At 41.9% G+C, this 22296-nt stretch overlaps 2 protein-coding genes across 6 annotated transcripts in view; one reads left to right on the top strand and one right to left on the bottom strand.

The window, feature by feature from the left end:
- KLF3 (KLF transcription factor 3) overlaps positions 1–8368 on the top strand; it is a 29461-nt gene extending 21093 nt beyond the window's left edge. For all 5 annotated transcript variants that reach the window (XM_055794102.1, XM_055794101.1, XM_027795125.2 and 2 more), the window contains 2 exons: positions 2989–3149; positions 4309–8368. In XM_055794102.1, the coding sequence (XP_055650077.1) occupies positions 2989–3149; positions 4309–4490 (343 nt within the window). In that variant the 3' untranslated portion in view covers positions 4491–8368. The remainder of the gene's footprint in view (positions 1–2988; positions 3150–4308) is intronic.
- Positions 8369–12108: 3740 nt separating this feature from the next.
- LOC101914363 (toll-like receptor 1) lies at positions 12109–20662 on the bottom strand. Its single transcript, XM_005243208.4, has 3 exons — positions 18884–20662; positions 18146–18435; positions 12109–15672 (listed from the first exon to the last, which is right to left on the bottom strand). Exon 3 carries the CDS (start codon positions 15581–15583, stop codon positions 13181–13183), a length of 2403 nt encoding a protein of 800 aa, XP_005243265.1. The 5' UTR covers positions 15584–15672; positions 18146–18435; positions 18884–20662; the 3' UTR covers positions 12109–13180.
- Between the last annotated feature and the right edge of the window lie 1634 nt (positions 20663–22296).

Below are 22296 nucleotides of genomic sequence, written 5' to 3'. Positions count from 1 at the left end.
CCTGCTGAGTTAGGACTATCAGATGGTTCAGTTTACTTTTGAGGCCTCTTTAACAAGCGCAAACCAGTAAGTGCTGTTCCTGGCTGATACCACACCCTTCCTCCAGGGCTGAGACTTCTGCAGATTTATCACCTGCATTAGTGATTTGCATTAATTGTTTCCCGATGAGTCCAGTTTTCCGCAGGTAACCCATCCACCAAATAAAGAATTTGGTATAATGTGTAGGTAGTGGTGTTAAAAAAACATTTCAATAGTCCATGTTTCCAAAGCATCTCCTCTGCGCTTGCCCGTGCAGAGCATTATGTTTATGGAGACCCTGTCTTCACATTGTAATGGCTTAAATTGCTTCCGAGCTGTCCTGTAGAGCTGCAGTTCTTGCTCGTTTCTAAAGCCAGCCCTTCCAAGTTCACATTCTTCTGTATCCACAGCAAGAAGTCTGTAAATGGTAGCTTTTATCTTTTCATCATTTAAAAAAATAAAACACAAATACAACGCATAGACACGAGTTACAAAATGAGAGACCTAGATCTTTATAAAATTTCCTGTTGTCTCACAGCTTCATCAGTCTGTCTTTCTGTATTATGAGCTATAGTTAGGCAATGATTTGTTATCATATTTCATAGGTTTCAACTGCCCAAAGTGCCGTATTCAGACATAAGCTACACTAAAGGGACATAGGAAATCTTCAGTCTCACTTAAGTGACTGTTTCTGCATCAGTGTTCGGTTTTGGCAGGCGTTATAAATGTATAATGTTGGTGGCATTTCTGTAGGGATTGCTGACCTTTCTAGGATGTCTGATAAGTGACATAACTATGCAGTTATTTCTAAAATCATACATGAGGTAATAATCTCTGACCAAATATAAGAAGCCTCATTAACATTGTATTTTCTTGTGAGTGCAAGTGTCAAAGTCTAAATCATACTGTCAGCATAGTGTGGTCAGTTGGTAAAGAAGAAAAAGCTGTTGAAGTGGCAACATGATTTTTGGAAGGTACTATTACCTATTAAAGAATGACGCTTAAATGGTTAGACTTGGGTGAATTTGTATCTGGTTGTGTAAAAGGGAATGAAAGAATTAGGGCTTTTATTATCAGCACTTAGTATTTATCACTGCTTAAACCATTTTTTAAAACTTCCATGCCCTATCTGATTATTGATAACATTCTGTAGTCTTGCCAGCCTCCTTTCCTCTAGAGGGAAAATGAGACAGAGAAAAATTCTCAGTGCTTTTTTTTACATGCACTTAGGTTGAAAACCATCACAAACAGTGTGCAGCCAATATCCTTTTTCTCCCTTTTTCCAGATGTTACCATATCCAGGACTAGCCTCCACATATAGGGATTTAAACCAAGTTTGCTTGGTGTCCTAAGCCAGAGCTTCTCCTGTTAATAATAGACTAGTAATATAATAATATATTTTTTTAATATATATAGAATATATAATAATAGACTAATAGTAAAAGACTAGTATGCAACAGCATTAAAACTGGGCATTGCTTTAGAGGAGCATATATTTGGAAGCTAAAAGCCTGCCTTTCTTATTTGGGAGCGTGTACATCTGTGTCTAACATCACCATCTGAGGTTTCCTGCCATTACAATATTTTTAGCTAGATTAATGTGTACTTGAAGAGTACATTACTCAATAGTCACAGAAACACCCAAGACAGAGAATTTGGCTCCCAATTTCAAGCTTGTAACTTTTAAAAATTAATAACAGAATTAAATTTTTCCCACATCAGTAATTCCCATCCTGCTGCTGTGGAGAGGAATGGAAAATTTTTTTACTGTTAAACCATGGGAAAGATTTTCTATCTTTAGCACATATCCTTTATTTTGCTGAGAGAAGTAGGTATTCAGTGTTTCTGAAAATTAGGACCTAAAGGAATTTGGTTTAACTTAGTGTTATAAAATGTAATTAAATCAGTAAAGAAATGTGAAATACAGTAACTGAGAAAAAAGTTTATTTCTGTCATGCGGAGGAGCTAGTTTTGCAACAAGGAATGCTAATATCTGCACATACTCAGTTAAAAGCTAAAAAATACATTAAAGCAGTGCTACAGATCTGCTAATGGTTGCAAAATGCAACTTTGTGAGGTTACAAGATTTGTAATGCCACTTAACCTTTTTGACAAACATACTGAATTTCCTTCTCTTAACATCAGCATGGAAGAAAGAATCAAGGTTGTCCCCAGTTCTACAGCAGAAGTGCTGTTCAAACCTAAGCGGCCACAGTTGATGACACCTTTTAAGAAGCTCAGTGTGTTTTCACAAATGTGAATATTTATGGTTTTATTTGTTACATTAAGTCCATATGTAGTTAGTACATGTCTTACCTGTACCGTACCTGTGGGCTTCAAAAGCAAAAAATGATGTTTATGAAGGTGGAGGGACAGCTTCAGACATCCTGTGGGTGTGCCACACAGGCTAAACTCTACTTTTAGGAATTGACGTCAGTGGTATAGGGAGGCCGCACCCTCCTGCCAGCACCAAACAGGAAATTCTTAATTATTCTCTAAAGGAGTGGCTGGAACAACAGAGAATAAGTTCTGCTTTGAAACTCTAAAGATACAATTGCTTTAATGATACAGAATAGCCGTTTCCAATTACAAGTGAATTAGTTACATATGAAGAACAAAAATTGTGAACAAATACAAGAAAAGTGCATTATGAACCCAGAATTTGAGAAATCTCAGTTTGACTGAAAATCAGGAATTTTAAGGGTTTTTTTTCCTTTGTAAGTTTAAAAAAAAGCTAGGGAGTAGTAAAAATGGCTACATCATGCCACGAAGTGAGTAAAGATTTAAAAATATTACTGCTAGAATACACAACACTTGGTAAACCCTCTTGAATTTTTCGACATGCATGTAATGTTGTTCTTTCTGCCAAGAGACAGTGGTAGTGAATAAACAGCTTTGTCACAAGTCGTATTAGCTGGGGTTTGCTGTGCTAAATTTTTTTCATTTTTAACATTCAGTTTGACTTTGCAGGAATCACCCTTCAGTTATAGTTCAGCCAGGAAAGAGGCCTTTACCTGTGGAATCTCCAGACACTCAAAGAAAACGCAGAATACATCGATGTGATTACGAAGGCTGCAACAAAGTCTACACTAAAAGCTCCCATCTGAAAGCTCACAGAAGAACCCATACAGGTTTGAGCATTGCTATGCTTTTATTCTGTTGTCTGCGGTAAAATAGTAGGCTAAGCTTTTAGTTTGTGCTAATGGCCAGGTGACCACATGTGTAAATAACTAAATGACAGAAGTTAGATCAGGCATTGTTCTGAAAATAATGAATAGGCTGAGCGAAAGACAGAGGATGTAGCAGGAGAAACCCACAAGAGACTGTAAGGCAAAGCAGGATTACGGTGTATGCTTTACATTCACTGGCTCTTTGCTCATTTTCTGTCCAGTTGCTTGCAGATTACTCATTCTGCACACCCTGTAAACACCAAATCAGTTCAAATTGCACTACCTCACCTCTTACATCACTGTTAAACTTGACTGAGACTTCCATGGGAGTAGCCCATTTGCAAAAGTCTGGACTGTGTGCCAAACACAAACACATCTGCTTCATGTGGACATGCTAACCACTGGTCTGATAGTGCTCTTTTCTGAGTGAATGTTCCAATAAACGTATCCCCATCTCTGTTCTCCACTGCAATGTTCTTCTTGGCATGCTGAATGAATATATGTACGTCCAAGCCTTTTACGAAGATAAGAGACACTTCTAGGGTAAAATGGAGCCCGGTTCATGTCTGTCTTACATCAAGCCAGCCATTTACCTGTTGGGCAGCCCAATGGTTTTAAGGAGGAGGAGGATGATCACATATTAGGAAGTAAAGATTGAGAGAGATTTTAAGTTGAGCTGCTTGCGACAGTGGTACCAGTTATTTATACTACAGTAACTTTAAGAGGTCACAAGAAAATTTCTGCCTGCTGTGCTGAATGGTAGCAGCACCAGTCCTCTTCCCCCACATAATCTAGGTCCTGGTTTTGAAAATACTTGAACAAATGTTTAAACCTTCACACTTCTGGCCTTGGTGAGACAAAACAAATGCTGATAGGGCAGAGAGAGGAACAGAGAGACAATAAAAAAATAAGTTATGGCAGGAAACAATTTTTTTATCCGTTAACATCAATTACACAGTTTCTAGTGCAGAGTACTCCACAGCCGAGTGCTCTTCAGAGGTTTTTTTGAGTAATCATTGAAAAGTACTTGCTGAAATTTGACAAGGCAAGAGGATAAATCCATCAAATACTTAGCTGATATGTTTGTCTTAAATCCCCACTTCTGTGTTTCTTTTTCCAGGTGAAAAACCGTACAAATGCACTTGGGAGGGATGCACGTGGAAGTTTGCTCGTTCTGATGAACTAACGCGGCATTTCCGCAAGCATACGGGAATCAAACCTTTTCAGTGCCCAGACTGTGACCGTAGCTTTTCACGTTCGGACCATCTTGCTCTTCACAGAAAACGCCACATGCTAGTCTGAATGTCTTCTGTCCCCGACTCCTGTCACACTTTTTTTTTTTTTTACACATGCATTTTGATTTGGATTCAGCTGGTCTGAATCTCTGAGTTTATACCATTAAAAGCTTACATATGGTCAGTAACAGATGTTATCTAACCCTTCTATGTCCTTGCCACGGGTCAGACCTAAAGAATGTGAACACCTTTTTTTCCTTTTATTTTTTCTTCTGGGGATGCTAAGCAAACCCTTTCTGCAGACAGTATGTTTAGTGTATTCCATTGTGAGTAAGGGAATTTGTAAACTAACAGCTTTTGTTGGTTTCTTCGTATAATCAACCCAGCATATACTGATAAAGTAGTAAATTTACTGAATATCCAAAATGCTAGTCCTTGCCAGAGACTTTTTAATTATGTGCCCTGTAAGGGATAGATACACTCTCATTTTATGCTTAACAATGCAATTAATGGACTCTCCCAACTGTGTTGATTTCTGCAGTATGGTTAATACAGCAGTTTTAGAAAGACACCCAATTTAGAAATCCCCTTTGCCCAAACAGTGATTGACACTGTAGAAATAAATCGAAGCAATATAATTACTTTACAGAAAGATTGAGTCATCGTATCATTTACCCCAGTCAAGAAGAAAAATTGGCAGGAATTGGTCCATATATAATACTGTGCATCTAAACCAATGTCATCTGTCCTCTGTATTATAGTGTAGTATATATACTTGTTTTTATTGCATAATGCCCTGGTGGATTTGTTAAATGAAGGCCTTGTGTGACACTGTGTCTGCTTTTTGTGCAAGTGTATGGATGGAACACACACGGTACTCTCCTATGATACGGCATTAAATTATGTTCATACAAACCTACCACACCTCATTTCAGGGATGTAGACTGTCCCTCTACAATCGCTCCCCTACATTTCTTCTAAATATTTTTTTTCTTTGCTGTACCTCAGAAAATAGCAATCATTATGTCAAAAATGCTCTGACCTGTATTGTTGCAAGTGAGTGCCACTTTAATACACTACAGTATTTAAAATGATTAATCCACAATATTTTTATGACAAGATGGCATCAGACATTATGAAACACTTCTGATGATAAAATGAGTCATGTATCTGTTTTGGATAAAAACATACCAGATCATCCATTTGGTAACCCTGGTCTGTGACTCTGGTAGCGTCTCAACAGTAGGTAGACGAAGCTTCCCTGTGGATGTGTCGATTGTATTAAAAATACCGCATCAGCAAGTCTTAACTCCCATGTCGGTTAGCAAACACAATAGATTAACTGAAATCAAGCAACCTGCAGCTGACCCTAGAAATGTTCCTGTCTGTGGAAGCCTGCTGAAAGGAAGGTTTCTGACTATTAGCTGGGAGACTTGGTGGCACTGCAAGGAAACAGGATGTATTTCTCCAGGCTGTTGCACACTGGTGCATTTTTCTTCTTTCTCCTATGTAAGGCAAATACCATTCCCTGCAAATTAAACATACTGAAGTCAGGGGTTTGTTTCTCTTGGGAAAAACCCACTGGAAGATGGAGGGGTGAGGGGAGGAAGAGTTTTCATAAAACTCTCCAGGAGGAGTCAGGTGGAGTGTCTGTCTGCAGGTGGGTATTTTTGAGGTTACGGAGCAGGTAGGCTGTGCTGCTACATCCTGTGGAGTCCCAACAGCAAACTGAAGTAGTCTTGGAACAGTTTTGAGTGCAAAAAGCCTTCCCTAGGTGATGGGAGTTTACCAGGTGTTCTGCTGACGTCCACGTAACCATAGAATTACAGAAGGGCGGGATCTGTACTTCCTGGAGAAAACAGTCCTACAGCAACTGCTGTGAAAAAAAGTATTGTTCCAGTTGTTCAGCAAATCTTGTATGTGGGAATATGGAACTGGCAATTTTATTTAAGGAATGGAGCCCTGAACATGTGCTCTACGAAGGGGAGAATGGAGATTTGCAAAGCAGACTTGGAAACATTGCTGCAAAGCTTTCATGAGGAAGATCCATATGCTGTGTTACAGCACCATACATCCTCACCACTCCGCTAGAACTGAGGGAAGTTACACCAGATCTACTTGTAACTGGCCTTCATCTGCTTAGCTATGGAGCTGAGAAACCTGGGAGATGAATCAGTCTTTTTTTGGTAGGCCAGATTGTTACTGATGTTGAGGAACTTGCAGGGAAGAGGAGGATATTAGTGAGCAACTGTTCTAGAATGGAGATTTTTGTTGGATATTTTTATTGGCAGCAGTAGCAGAATTGGCCTCCTTCGCTAGGCTCTAGGTTTTAATGATAGTGCCATAAATGCAGACACATCACTTGAGAGGGTGTGTGGAGTCCCTGTAGCATCTGTCACAAGTCTACAGACATTCAGTGTCCTGGGATGAAAATAATTCTCTTGCATTCTAGGGAAAAAAACAGATGAGATCTTATAGAAATAAAAGGCTTAATGGCAGTTGGTCCCATTTTTGGCTTAACATATGCAAATCCATAGAATTTGGAATGTTTAAGGAAATTTCTTTCCAATGCTGTTCTCTTTTGAGGCCTTCACAATTTTTTTTTTGTTTGGTTTGGTTGTGTATGGGTTTTATTGGTTGATTTATTTATTTATTTTTTAAATTAGAAGTCTAAAATCAAGTACCCTAGGTGCAGAACTTCTTTGTAACCATGAGTTACATTGGAGAATTTAATTTAGGTTATTTGCCATGTTCATTCATTAGCCTATGTACTACTTTTTTCCTGAAAATATTTATGCTAATAGTGGGGACAAATACAGTGGAGATTCAATAGAACTTTCAAATATCTTTACCCATGTGCCTTGGGATTTAGGACAACAGAAATTTAAGTATTAAATATTTGAGATTATTCCATATAAATGCCTTGCTTATAGAATTTTTCACTTGTGTCTGTGGTGTCTTGTGGGATGTCAAAAAAGTCACAAATACAATTTTGTCTTTCAGCTGAAAATGTGAATTTACATCTTAACTGGCTCATTGATTCATTTTAGCAAACTCTGATTTGAGGGTTATCTTGTAATTTTTAAATATACCTGACTAAGTACTTTTTAAAGCCAGTCCTTCTGTCTTTGCCCTTACTAAAGAAAAGCCAGTTTAGATACATAGAAAACCCTAATGCTGCAGAACGTGTATATTTTAAAAAGCCACCTTTTTCCCTAGCAGTATCGCATTGTGCGGTGTGTAACAGGTGATACCGTTTTACTAAAATGTGTCTAAGTCATTTGATTATAACAAATTACTAGTTTCTAAGACAATCACGAAAAACTGCATAGGTATAAATGTGTGTGGTTTTATTGAAATATACACTGCCATTCTGCAGTGATATTTCTAATGCCACATCTTGTCCAGGTATGTTGTCTCTGTCAAGGTTAGCAACATGTAGGTGAATACAAATGTTTTCTATAAAAAATTACGTTTTACTTATCTTAAGAGGGCTACACCAGTTTTCATTATATTTTACAAATATTAGCACTTTTAAAAAAATGTACTTTAAATATTAGAGGGTCAAAATAATCGTTCTGCTTAGCATCTCTCACCTGCAAATGTAGCAGGGATGTTATATTTACTTTAATACTTGTATAAACTATGCAGAAATTTTTTAATAAAATGTAATATATTTTATAAGCTAGTAAGACTGAATGGGTAATTAAAGGTTTCTAGCGTGCATTACTATAACTTGCAAATATGGAGACATTTTGGTAATTTTTCTTATTAAATATGTGAATGTTTCATGTACTTTCACTGTTTCTACTTTGGTAGTCCAATGGGAATTCAGTAATGACATTTTGTCATGTCAAACTGTGAACATAAATTTGTACTGTACAGTCCTCATATTTAGTACACAATGCATATGTATCATACTTGTTAATAAACCCCTCAGAATATCGCTTGTGATCGTGTCATCATATGCTGTATGACAGAGAGGACTGATGCGGGTACAGGGGTCAGAGGTGTGCTCAGGGATCCCCACAACCGAGGGCAGGAGCAGGCAGGGCAGGGCAAGAGCAGGAGCCAGCAGAGCAGAGGCAGGCAGGGCAGGAGCGGGAGGGGAGCAGGCAGAGCAGGGCAGGCGCAGGCAGGGCAGGAGCGGGAACCAGCAGAGCAGGAGCGGGCAGGGCAGGGCAGGAGCGGAGCTGAAGCAGGCAGGGCAGGGGCAGGAGCGGGCAGGGCAGGGCAGGAGCGGAGCTGAAGCAGGCAGGGCAGGGGCAGGAGCGGGCAGGGCAGGGCAGAAGTGGGCAGGGCCGGAGTGTGAGGCATTGCAAGCCTGTAAGCACCACCACCTCTTCGAGCGGCTGTGCTGCGGAGGAGCTGTGCCCAGCAGTGCACTTGGCAGCAAACTCACAAAAATAGTTGACTCGCTTCTAATTGGGGCATTCTAATTAGTCTGTTTGCAGGTCTGGAGGGCCAATCATGCAAGTCTGCATTTTTTATCACTCGCGGAACGGCTGGCTGGGCCGGCTGCTTTAGCCGTGCTCTTCCCCAGAGCCCTTTCCCATGCTGGGTGCCAGAGCGGCGGGCACAGGCGCAGGCCGCCAACGCGTCGGCGCGGTCAGCCCTGCTCACCTCCAGGCACACCCGCAGGCTTCGCTGAGAGATGACGATGTGTGGCGCTGACAAAGAATGTTTTTTGTTTCTTCACATCTTTTCAGATGCCTAAAAAGAGTGACCCCAGATGAATTTATTACGCGTCTCTTAACCCCATTCCCGCTGAGGTAATTGCATCGGGATGTCGGGCTGCCGCTGCCCGGGGCCCAGCGGATCAGCTTGCGGAGCACCCGCGCTGTGCCGCGGCGGCCGGCGGCAGGGACGGCAGGGGCGGCAGGGGCGGCAGGGGCGGCAGGGGCGGCAGGGGCGGCAGGGACGGCAGGGGAGGCAGGGACGCGGCGTCAAACCGCAGAGAACGTGAGACAGCGGCCGGCTCGGATTGTGTAGCGTTCTGCCCGAAAGTAAGGCTTGGCCGTTGCAAGGCAAGACTCGGTGCTCGCTCACACCGTGCTGCTGCTGCCTAAGGTTCGCTCAGCGAACCGGCCGCTAGCGGGGCCGCGCAGCCCGCCCGCAGGACGGCCGGCCGGCGCGGGGTGGGCGCCGCCACAGCCACTGCCCTCGCGCGGCGCCCGCCACCGGGCTGGGCGTGTCCTGCCGCGCCCCCCGCCCGCGCAGCGCGCGCCCCTCGGCGCTCGCGGGGCTGACCGGACTCCCTCAGCCAGGCGCCCTGAGGCGGGCGGGGTGCGCCGTGTGCGTGCTGCCGGGAGCCGGCACGGTCGGGAAATGGCGGTAATTTAATGGGCCACTGGGTGTCACCCTTCGCCTGAGAAAAAGGTAGACTTTAAACTCACGGGATTGTAATTTAACGAAATACTTATTTTCCCGTAGTTAAAAAGTGACGCTGTTCCCTCTGTCCTACTTTATCAGTGAGTCAGATGCGGTCATGCACAGAAATATGCTCCAGGATTCAAAACCGATCTTGGTGCCTTTACTGCAATTTTTAGCCATAAAAACGCTTTTAACGTATCCTCTACAATTAAAGCTCTGGCCTGGCCGCACAAAGTTGGCGCAGTGCTGCTGTTGTGTGTGCTTCGAGGCCTGTGTGCTCAGTGAGGAGCACCTGACGCCATTTTATAAACGGGGACGACAGTATGACAGTATTTCAAGAGCTCAACCAGATACTCATGTCCTGTCGGTCTTGCGGACTTCTTTCCCAGAAGCAGCTCTGTGAACACACTTTAAAAAAAATTAATAAATCTTCAACAGCGTATTGCCTCATAAAAAACAGCGAAGAAAAGCATTTTCTACGTTTGCCCAAAACAAAAAATAATCAACACCCTCTGAACAGAAACAGAGTTTTACGGAAGAAAAAAAAAGGAAGATCCAAGAGAGAAGGGATGAGAAACACTGTCAAATGCTACCTTAAAAAAAAACAACCACAAACCAACCAAACTGTCTTATCAAAGGAACTCAGATATGTATTTTAAGCAACTGTAGTGTACAGTATAGTACATACATACAAATAAATGAAATACTTGGCATGTGTAGGAAAGTTTTCTGAAGAGGAAAGGACAGAACATAAAGGGGTGTTACAGGGTTAATATCCTAAAACAATGCACATGGCAGACTAGTCCTTCCACACCTACCTACAGCTTAAGTTTCAGAACAGTCTTAAGGGTGAGGGACTCTTCCATGGCCCAGACCCTGTGTACTATTTAGGCCATAAAACCCAGTTTGCTAATGCATGACATTGACAGAGACCGAAAAGCCTGATTTGAGAAATTTTCCTTCCTCTTTTCTTGTCCAGTAGCCCATTAAAACATTACCACTAAGCGTGAATGCTAGTCATATTCTTAGACTGTAACACTTGGGATGGGGAGAAGTCTTTCAGAAGGAGGGGCACGGGTTTTCTGGTAGCATTCCTCACTGCAAAGTGCAGAGGACCCCCAGAAACATAAATGCTACAAAACGTCCAACCAGCTTAATGTGCACTGGCCTTGGCAACTGCACACTGCCTCACGTACCTGAGAGCTGTGTAGCACGCAAGCCTTAATTTACAGACAGATGTAATTCTGGCTGTAGCTGAAAGAAAGAAGCCACTGAAGCTTAGCCAGGTACTTGCCTAAGATCAGACAGCAGTGTTACGGAGGAAGTAAAGAACCTGCACCCAGAGGGATGCTGTACAGCTAGGAAAAACCTGTTAAGAAGGAAATGTTGCAGCTCCAACGGTGCATTCAGGCTGCAGCCCCAGGTTTAACATCACTACTTCCATGGAAAGCACCTTGCTGTCACTGGCTGGCTGGCACACGAGGTTTGCAATGCACTTTCAGCAGTGCCCCATAGTGCCCAGTGCCCCTGGCTGCTGTGTTGGGTTGCCATGAATCACAGAATCATAGAATGGTTTGGGCTGGAACGGACCTTAAAGACCATCCAGTTCTGACACCCTGCTGTGGGCAGGGACAACTCCCACTAGACCAGGTTGTTCAAAGTTCCATCCAACCTGGCTATGAAGCACAAGTGACTCTCAGGGTAGAGTAAAGAATTTCTGACTCGAACTCCTGCACTGTGCTAAGCTCCAATGTGTCTCTGACCTTCTCCCCTCATAAATAATCTGCTTTTCAAGCACGCTGCATCCACCAGCTCCCACTGAAGTGCTGAGGGTCTAGCATCCCTTTTTAAGGTACACAAAGAAATCTTGGCCCAGGCTTTGGGAAGGGGGAGATCTGTTATGTGTTATCACAGAAGTCAGTAGCCAACTTCCCTTCCCCTGAAATTAAGACTTAATAGAGATTTTTAGCCGTTCTTTCCAAAGCTCTACATTAACAGTCAGGCACCTTGTATCCTACTGCAATGTCCAGTTAACCTGAGCTGGTAGGTGGGTGCAGAGTGGTGTCTCAGCACCTCTAGACACCAGAAAGCTCTCCCATAGCTTCCTGTCCACTGCTTCATCTAGCTACCACCACACACACCTGGCAGGTGCTCAGTCAGCCACGCCAGTGAGTGTTAAGGATCACATCCTCTCACTGGCTTGCTCCCCTCTCATGCCGCTCGTGGCTGTGATCAGAGGGCTTTGCATTTCCATTAAGCCATAAGTATAATTACACAACACCACACCTCCAGTGAAATGACACCAGGAAATATAACAGATAAAAAAATGACAGGTTTATTAGATTGTCAAATTAAACCCCAATACAGCAAATTATTAGATGTCTCCTATCAACAAATACCATTAATTGGTTTGATTTTAGAAGAGAAGTTATTTCCCAATGAAAATTGCTCCTTTCTCACCTGCATGATGACCCTCAGCACCTGCTATTTAAAAGCTCAAGGTAATAGAGACCAATGAGAGTCTGGAGATGAAAAGGGTTTCACTTCCAAACATCAAGCTTCTATCTTTTAAAAAACAGGAAAAACAAGTAACCCAGTATAGCTTGATATAATCATAGCAGAAAGCAGCAATATTATAATGCTATAGAAATTTCATAAATGCAGATAGTAACTATTATTTTGAAGACAACAAATAGTGAATTCTATGCAATCATGACTTGGTAGGTAAATCTAGGCAAGTGGGAATGTGTAGTACAATAAAGGAAGAATATTAAACAGGGATTAATGGCTCCAACTTTCAGCTCTTACCCAGGAAAGTCTCTGTCCGTGATGAAGGGAAAGACTTCCAGGAAAGGAAAACAGGCTGAACAGTGCAGGTATACTGTATGCTTGACATATGCTATACCAATGTCCAGGGAGGTATTTGAGCAAGAGTTTTCTTCTTTATATTAATTGATTAAAGCCAGTGAAGCAGATATCTACCACCTTAACCCCACAACTTCCATGTCAGAACAAAAATTAAATGCATACCTTGACAGTCCTGATGACATTGAACAACCACTATTTATATTACTTTCAAAGATGGCTTTCAATGGGAAAAGTTTGAAATAAATGCAGCCCAAGTATACAAAAATAAATGTAATCACTATGAAAATTCCTCTCTCTTTCTCTTCGTTGATGATGGGCAACTACAGAAGACTTCTGACTACCTTCACAACTAGAATAAGCAATAGAAGTTTCTGTATGTGTCACAGTTACATTTTGCTACAAAATAGGAATAATGTAAAAAACTATAAAAAATTGATTAACAGTTTAATGCAAGACAGTCAGGTCACAGTTATTCACATACTGACTCACACTACTAGTAGAAGTAACATCACTCTGCTACTCATTTGCATCAGCCATTGGCAGGTTATAGCTAATAGCTGCCCTCAGATTAGCCCAGAAAAGGGCACGCTTGCTCCTCTCCTTCGGCCACTCCAGGTAGGTTCGCTTTGCCATGAGAGCCTTCAGCTTGTGATACCTGGCAGGGATAATATACGGAGGGATTGGCTCCAGCAAGATGAGTATTAAGCTGTTGGAATTCTCACTGAATAACTTGTGATGGGCAAAGTAGAGCTCATAGTGACACCACTCGCTCTGCACAAAGTTGGGAGACAACACAAAGATCGACTTGTAGCTCTTCTCAATGCAGTTAATGATGTTCTCCACAATGCTCTTGCCGGGGACAAAGTTCCGCTCATGCTGGCACAGCTGTACGCAGCCCTCCCCCTTCTCCAGGTTTGGGATCAGCTCGTTCTTCACCCACAATGAATCGCGCTCGCTGTAGGAAATGAATGCATGGAACTGCAGAATGGCCTCTTGCTCTTTGGGGTGGCTGTGCCAAGCTCTCCGCTTCGTCTGCGTCCACTGCCACGTCATTCGCAGGTACCACGGCACATCCAGGTAGATGCACAGAAAGGCCACGACAGCCACCAGCAGCAGCATTAGCAGCAGAGCTGTCACAAGCAAGAGCATCGTGTTGCACGCCAGCTCAGTCAGGTGGAAGTCCTTTAGCTGCGTCCCTCGCAAGTCTTCTGGGTACTCGCACACGTACGCTGCCGGCCAGCCAAACAGCTTCCCCCCAGAATGCCTCTCCAGACGGACAAAGTCTTGAAGTTCACAGGAACACCTGAATGGGTTGTGCCCGGCTTGTAGCTCCCTGACCTTTGGGCAGCTCTGGAAGAAGTCAGCAGATGGGGTGAGGATCGAATTCATCTCTGTATTCAGGAACTCCAGGGATGTAAAGCCACTGCACCCCGGCAGGTCAGCCAGCCTGTTGGATGCCAGGTTCAGCTCTTTCAAGGACTTCAGCTCAGCCATCCCCTTGGGAACACTGGCGATCTGATTGTTTTGCAGGTCAAGTTTTTTGGTGTTGACTGGCAAGCACTCAAAGACGGCATCCGTCAACTGATTTGAGGACAGGTCCAACTCTGATAGAGACTCAGCCCACTGGCATTGCTCATCAGCTCCATCATGACGCAGCAAGTTGCTGCTCATGTCCAGATATTTCAGTGACTTCATGTGGCTGGTCATGAAGCTTACCTTGAGGAGGCTCTCAAATTTATTCCTCTGCAAAATAAGTGATTTCAGAACTGTCAGTGTGCCACAATTCTGGAACAATTCATCTGTCAGGGCGTTGTGAGAAAAATTTAAATACTGAAATGAGCTTGTTCTATTGGGGCAAAGCATGTGTGGCATATATGCATCATATATTGTCAAACTGGCAATATTCATCTCCGAAAACTGTCTGTATAAAATCTCCTGGTTGAAATAATAAAGCTTATTACGAACATGCTCCAAAGTTAGCACTTTCATGGAGCCACCCAAAGAGATTAATTGTTCCACAGAGCTTAATAAGGCTAGAAATTCATATTCAGTCAGGTCCACCAGTGGTCCTCGAAAAGTCAGATTTCTTACAGTCAAATGCTCCACGTGTGAATGCCAAATAAGCAGGAAAATTTGCAAAATGATAGCCCACTGTAAGTCCACAGTGTCAAGCGTGAGAGCTGTTGTCTTGATTTTCTTCAGAAGCATTAAAGAAGGAGGGGGAAAATCTTTGTAGCTCAAGGTGTATCTTAAGTTAACTATCTGTAAGTTTTCTGAAGTGCTCATTCCGTCGTACAAGAGGGGAAAACTGAAGTTTTGGTTTGCTGCAAAAACAATGTGGAGGTTCCTTGTATTCAAGGCCATCAGACTCTGAGGTTCGTACAGAGAAAAGTATTCTAAGGTAAGGAAGACAGTATGCAGCTGTAAATGTATGATATACCTGAAGTCTGACCTTTGTATCATTGTGGCACTTAATCCTAGGTACTCTAAACGAAACATGTTCCCTAATTCCTGGCAGATGGGCAGGGCAGTAAACTTATTGAAAGAAAGATCTAAATGTCTAAGATATGCAAGAGTTTGACAGTAAACTTTCAAAATGTTATTATGAGATAAATCTAAGTATTCTAAATCTTCATTAAAAATGAAGACACTGAAGTCAAGCTCTGTAATTAGATTATGAGAAAGATTTAATAATTGAAGGTCAGAAAGATAAATAAATTCTGAGATACTAAGTCCAGAGATCATATTATGTGATAAATCTAATACATGAGTATGGACTGGAATGTTTTTTGGAACATTAGTTAGCAAACTGCTTGAATAATTTGCAATAAATTCATCTTCCACAGTTGGCTGGATATTATTCCATAGTGTGAATGTGAAGACACAAGCGAAGACATAAATATTTGTAAGTGGTCTCATTATGCTTTCAGGTTTATCTTGTTCTTTTACAGAAACACAGCAGCATATCTTTGTTTTCTATTCAATATGTCTCAGTGATGAGTTCAGTCCTATGAAAAGAAAACACATGGAATTTGCTGGAATTGTTGAACTGTTGAATTTGGATTTATTGCTAAAATAAAATTCAATACAAAATTTATGTAATAAAAATTTTATTTTTACATACTCTTGTTCTAAGTTCTTATCAATCATCCTCACTTCCATTCTTTAATTCCAATTATTGATTATCTCAGTTAAGTGGAAATTAATTACTTTATAATGGGAGGAACAAAATCAGCAGTATGTTAAAACACAGAGATGTTAAGAAATTCAAATTTCTCAACAATCTTGAAAAATACAAAACCGGTACAAACAGACATCAATGCATTTTGGAGTAAAGGAGAACACAACAAGCTTCCCATCTGCTCTTTCCTCACGTCCACATACATTTGGGGACAGCACTCAAAAAGTCCCATGGACCCTCACAGGAACTGGTGCAAAAGCAACCTCTTCATTAAGAAGACCCAAAGGATATTCCTCTTCACACCCCAAAGGCCCATGACATGGCCACGCACCCCCTTAGGGTCAGCCAATCAGAGAAGCTGATCAGCTTTGTCTTTGCTAGAGCACAGACAGAGAGCTCCATGTTTTCAGTAAGCCAAGAATCTTGAGGAGGAATTATACTGTCCTATTGTACTGGGTTTATGTGGGAAGGCTTTGGTAGCAGGAGGGCTACAGGGGTGGCTTCTGTGAGAAGCTGCCAGAAGCTTCCCCTGTGTTCGATGGAGCCAGTGCCAGTGCTCCGAGATGGACCCGCTGCTGGCCAAGGCTGAGCCCATTGGTGACAGTGGTAGCACCTCTGGGACAGCATATTTAAGAAGGTGAAAAAAAACACCCTGTGCAACTGCAACCAGAGAGGGGTGAAAATGTGTGAGAGCAACAGCTCTGCAGACACCAAGGTCAGTGAAAGAGGAGAAGATGCTCCAGGCACTGGAGCAGAGATTCCCTGGCAGCCCATGGTGAAGCCCACGGCGGGGCAGGCTGTGCCCCTCAGCCCATGGAGGCTAACGGTGGAGCAGATACCCACCTGCAGCCCGGGGAGGGACCCACCCCAGAGCAGGTGGGTACCTGAAGCAGGCTGCGACACGGTGGGAAGCCCGCGCTGGAGCAGGCTCCTGGCAGGACCTGTGGCCCCATGGAGAGAGAAGCCAGGCCGGAGCAGCATTGCTGGCAGGACTTGTGACCCCACAGGGGATTCGTGTGAAGCAGTGCATTCCTGAAGGACTGCACCCAATAGAAAGGATCCACATTGGAGCAGTGTGTGAAGAACTGCAGCCTGTGGGAGGGACTCACATCAGAGAAGTTCATGGAGAACTGTGGAAGGGACCCCATGCTGGAGCAGGGGAAGAGTGTGAGGAGCCCTCCTCCCGCGGAGGAAGGAGCAGCAGAAACAACTTGTGATGAACTGACTGTAATCCTCATTCTCCATCCCCCTGCACTGCTGGCAGGGAAGAGGGAGAGAAAATTGGGAGTGAAGTTGAGCCCAGGAAGAAGGGAGGTGTGAAGGGAAAATGTTTTTAAGATTTGGTTTCATTTCTCATTATCTTACTCTGATTTGACTGGTAATAAATTAAACCAATTCCCCCAAGTCGAGTCTGTTTTGTCCATGACAGTAATTTGTCTTTATCTCTCCATGTCCTTATCTCAACCCATGAGCCTTTTGTTATGCTTTTTCTCCCCTGTCCCGATGAGGAGGGGATTGATGAGTGACTTGGTGGGCATTTGGTGTCCAGCCAGAGTCAACCCACCACACTCATGGATATTGTATTGCCGATCTGGCTGAAAGCATGTTAACAGGAAAACCACAGCATAATCAGACACTACATATGAAGCAGTGGTACCAAAAATCTGAAAAAAAACCCCACTTGACACTTCCAAAGACTCTGGGATTTCCTAGGTGTCCTAGGAAACTTCTAACATTTTCCAAATTATCCCACAGTTCCAACTTGACAAAGAACCTCTCTAGAAATGATGAGGGACAGTAAGTCTAGGTCTGAGGATCAAGAAATCCAGGAAGGGAAAGAATTTGTGGATATGGAAAATGGTCCAGCAGAATTAATATCTGGACATGTCTATCAATAGCTTACATAGATTTGGAGAGGCATCCGTTCTATCATAAAAAAAGATGACCTGGGCACTACTCTCTGGTCAAGCATTAAATACAACACACAGACAACCAGAAGATGAGCAACTCATAAACCATTTCAGAAGACAGACATCCCCAGTTTTTTTCCTGTAAAACACCTGAAGTTTTAAAATTGTGTAATCTTTTGTTAAATAAACCCCAAACCCCTATTTTTTTTCAGTTATAAGTTGTAAGTTGTCTTAGTCCTAATAATTTGATGGACTGATTTCAAAACTCATCCCTGCCCCTCCAAGTCTCCTAACAAGCTTAATCAAGTTTTCTTTCAATTCAAAAGCAAAAAAATGTGTCATATCACCAAAAGCAATAAAAGAATAAATTAGTAAAGTATAAATTTCTACCTCAATAGAATCCAGTTGAGAGGTCAGATCCTGTCTTCAGAAAGTTGTGCTAGGGTGTCTGAGCACAGAATAGAAATGAAGCTGGGATAGTTGGTCAAAGTACAGTATCACCCACAAGAAGAACCAAGACAAAGAAATCTGACCCAGCTTCCTTCAAAAAGCAGTTGACCCTGTTCTTCAGAGTCCAGGACGGTAGAGAAGCTCTTGAATCAAATAAACTTTTATCTGGAACTATCTGGAGGAACTTCCCCCTGGGCAAAAGGGATATCAGGAACAAAACAAGAAATATTCTGAAGGAAAACAAAACCGGAAAGATATTCTCAGTCCATGCTCCATTGCCAGATGAGTTTTAATTTACTCTGCATGCTATGCTATACACTGCAGGTGCATCACACAAGGTATGATCCACACTGTATAGCACTGAAGAGTGCCACAGTCAAAGAATAAAGCAGATCTCTCTAGCAAAGCAATATTAAGGAACAACGGTATCCCTCCGACACTATTTTATGACGGTATTAAATTAAGAGTTGGCTAAGAATGAAAATTGCCATACCAAATGTTTTTTTCCCTTTCTCCTTTGCTGAAAGTCAACATACAGATGAGCATTTCCACTGAAATTTCAAAATGCAAGAATATCTTACAACAGTGATGAAACACCAGCACCCGAGATTTGATGGAGTCCAAAACATGTATAACAAAAAGAAAAAAAATGTAAACAATGAAGCAAATATAACCCACCTTTTGTGTGTGGAATTCATCTCTTGAGTGAAGAGCCAGCAAAAGTCCTCTGCATACTTGGTTAACATCCTCAAAAGAATTTCAAACATATGAAATGTTCAAGCTAGGGAAATCTCACACGAGATGCTAACGCCTTAATAATTACTACCTCAGGAATTAGAAAGAACCAGGTTTTATTATATAGGCTATAAAATTCTAAGAATTATTGACATTTTCCTACATCACAGGTATTAAGAGCACAATGAAAGGAACTTTTTAACAGTCTGGACTCAAAATGTATTTACTTCTGTGATATTTACATAACGGTATGGTTTAGGAGGAAATAAACCTATCTGCAGTACAGAATATTCACCAAGGCAAGACTGCTTAAATAATTCTGCATTTCTAATTTCACTTCTGCTTCTGATGGTTACACAGATGTTCTAGAAATTTGTCAACTGCATTTTCTCTTCTGCTCAGAAAAGAGGAAGCAGAACCCTCACTGCCAACTTCTCTTCATATCAAAACCTCTTGCAGAGCTCTGCCCCACTCATGTATTTTTCTCACCAAGCAGACTAATTAATGTAGCACATTGATGGATGGCAATCTGGGGATGGAGGAATCCAATAAAGCAGCCATTCAATTAGCGTTTTGAACAGGAGCATGAGCTTAGGGACCAAATCAACAGAGCAAAGAGCGAGTGCATGGCAAGGGCAGATGTAAATAACCAAAACCAACACCTCACTCCCATAAGCCTCCAAACTAATACAACATGCTTCAGTAAGATTAATTAGCAGAGAAGAAAGAAGCAGAGATGAATAAATGAATGAAGATTTATTTAATTGGAATTAATTTTAAGATTAAATTCATGAAGTTATGTAATGAATCCTTCAGGCATGAGCAATCTAGGGGAAGAGGAGGCACCTGGGTCCATTCTGGACTCAGTCTAGAGCTTACTCCACCCCATAAAACCGTGCCTTGGAGAAGAGTTGAAGACAAGAAGGGTTTCAGCTAAAGAAGCTGAGAAGTATGAAAGTTTATTCTAGATACCAGTGCCAGTTACACTTCAAGCTTGCATTAGATTCCTTTGAAACTTTTCTTTTTGCAGTTATCTTTTAACTTTTGTAAGGAAGAACTTAGCCCTTTGCTTTGCTGAAAGAAAATTTTCCTTTTTCTTTTTTCATTTCATTTCAAAATGAATAGGCTAAGGCACTTGTTGACAGAACAATAATACCACATTTATGCAAGCCAGTGGCAGTTTTACTTCCAATATAATCTGTGAAAAAACATCGCTGCATGGACAAAATTAAATACACCACCAGCTTTCATCAGAGCTGACTCCAGTGCAACACAGCCATAAAAAGCAGAAGTATCTACGCCTTTACTTACCACTCTTTATGAGACTTTAAAATACATTCAAATAAACAGTTTGCCATAAAGAAAAATTTGCAACTGGTTAAAATAAAACTGATACTTCTGAATACCTCTGTTAAATCATCAGGAACATTGCATTATGTTATTTTTACTAACCAATTCAGAAAAGCTTTGTTTGGGGCTCGTTTCAGTTCACTAAGTCATTTTGCATGATAGGCAAAACCTAAAAAGCAGTGTATTTCTGCTCATGCATCCTGAAATGTACCAGCTAAATACCATCCTTTCCATAGTCAGCATACATACACTCACGCAGATCCCTTGTTCCATTTCTGAAGCTGATACTGCTGGGGTTTTTTGCAGCTGATTCTATCAATGAGCACCTGTCTTCACAAACAGCCTTTCCCCAAGGCACATTTCACATTTCTGTCTGTATGTTGTGATTACTTACCCAGAGAAGAACTGCAGCTACAACTTGGCAGGGTATCAGAATCTATTCAGGACCAACACTGTGCCCAAAGGTGTAAAGAACCTCTCCAACTGGAACTGCAGAAGGGAACTTACTTTACGCATAAACAGACACAAGGATCAAAGCTGTGGAAATCAAACTGGTAACACAAAGCCACCTTGCAGAACACAGAACTTTCTCGTTTATTGGTTTATCAGTACTGCTTCCTCTTGACCAAGCAGTATCTACAAATGAGCATTCTAGTCAATCTCCATAAATGTTTCTGAAAGAAAAAACAGCTAAACTGAAGCCCTAAGTGAAAACATGCGTTTCACAGAGGTTTTGAACCTTCCTCTCAGCAGAATGCCTCACCTCCCACAGAGTCCTATTCTTTTCCCTCATGTGCCTTTCCCTGCTCTAACCCTCTGCAGTGGAACTTCAGCGATGATGCTTTGTAACATTTTCAAAGCTAAAATAGAGCCAAGCTCTCAGCAGGGCAACCCGTGTTGCATCAGGACTCCCAATCTGTTGCAGTTCAGTTTCTTTTATACTACACACCACTTAAATATGCATAAACCCAAGTACATTTTCTCTTCATTCTGCACATTTTCTAGGTTTTGGCGTGTGTTTAGCCCTATGTTATCAGTTTTCTATGTTGATATTATTATGTACGCAAAAATAGCATTCCTGCTAGTCACCAAGATAACTAGTCAAATGCCAGGAATCTGCTCTGATACCTGCTCTGATATCTGACATCAGAATACATTTACACAGTCCCATTTCCTCACAACTGGCGTGAATTAGCAGTTACAGATTTCAGTGCAGAACCAGCTGCAGACTCTTATCACCAGGGTGCACAGGAAAGGGTAGCTACTTTCCAAAATGTGCAGATAAAGTGGTTGACATTGGCTGTGAGACTATATGTGGCCCCACGTATGGGAAAAATTTCTTTGTGAATTAAAACTGGTTTTATAGAAACTGTTCACAGTATGGCAGAGGCTAAAACAACTGAAATATTCTGCTATGTATCACTTGAGAAACTCATTCTTTCCCTGTGGAATCAGAGAAACTAGATGTGGTAATTCATTGCATGTGTAGCTGTTCTGTCAATTATTTGGCACATATCCTGGGCAAAAATCTAATAGTGTGTGTGCTTCTCATTCCAAAATACAAGTTTTAATTGCTCCCCATGCTCATTACAAGCCTCTCTTCCCAACATTATTCACTCAAGGATTTTGGACATATATCAGAAACCTGTAATTATATATTTCTGCTTATGATCATATCAGATACATTGCCAGAGGTCAGGTAGTTCCCAAGTTCTTTCCGAAGTGGCCAGCAAACCCCTGCTAAAACCTTCTACTCCTGAAAGAATTAATTTCTGGAAACAGGTATGTGCTCCCACATGAGTAACAGGAAGGATTCCTGGTGCACTCTGACTTTCGGAAGGTTTCTCTGTCCTCCAGCCAACAGAAGAAGCCATATGGGTTCTTAAAGCTTCACACACAGCAGGGGGAACTTAGCTGTATTACAGAAGTTTCAAGGGCTACTGACAAAACTCTGAGGCTCTTCAAGAAAATTTTCAAGCAAGCCACCATGTCACAAACCAGCTGTC

This window comes from Falco peregrinus, chromosome 2 (genome assembly GCF_023634155.1).
Source record: "Falco peregrinus isolate bFalPer1 chromosome 2, bFalPer1.pri, whole genome shotgun sequence".
In the NCBI taxonomy this organism is placed as follows: domain Eukaryota; kingdom Metazoa; phylum Chordata; class Aves; order Falconiformes; family Falconidae; genus Falco; species Falco peregrinus.
This window is presented reverse-complemented; position numbering and strand designations above follow the sequence as displayed.

Excerpts from the sequence above, each read along its gene's own strand:
- LOC101914363 (XM_005243208.4), bottom strand. The coding sequence starts at position 15,583 with ATGAGACCACTTACAAATATTTATGTCTTCGCTTGTGTCTTCACATTC.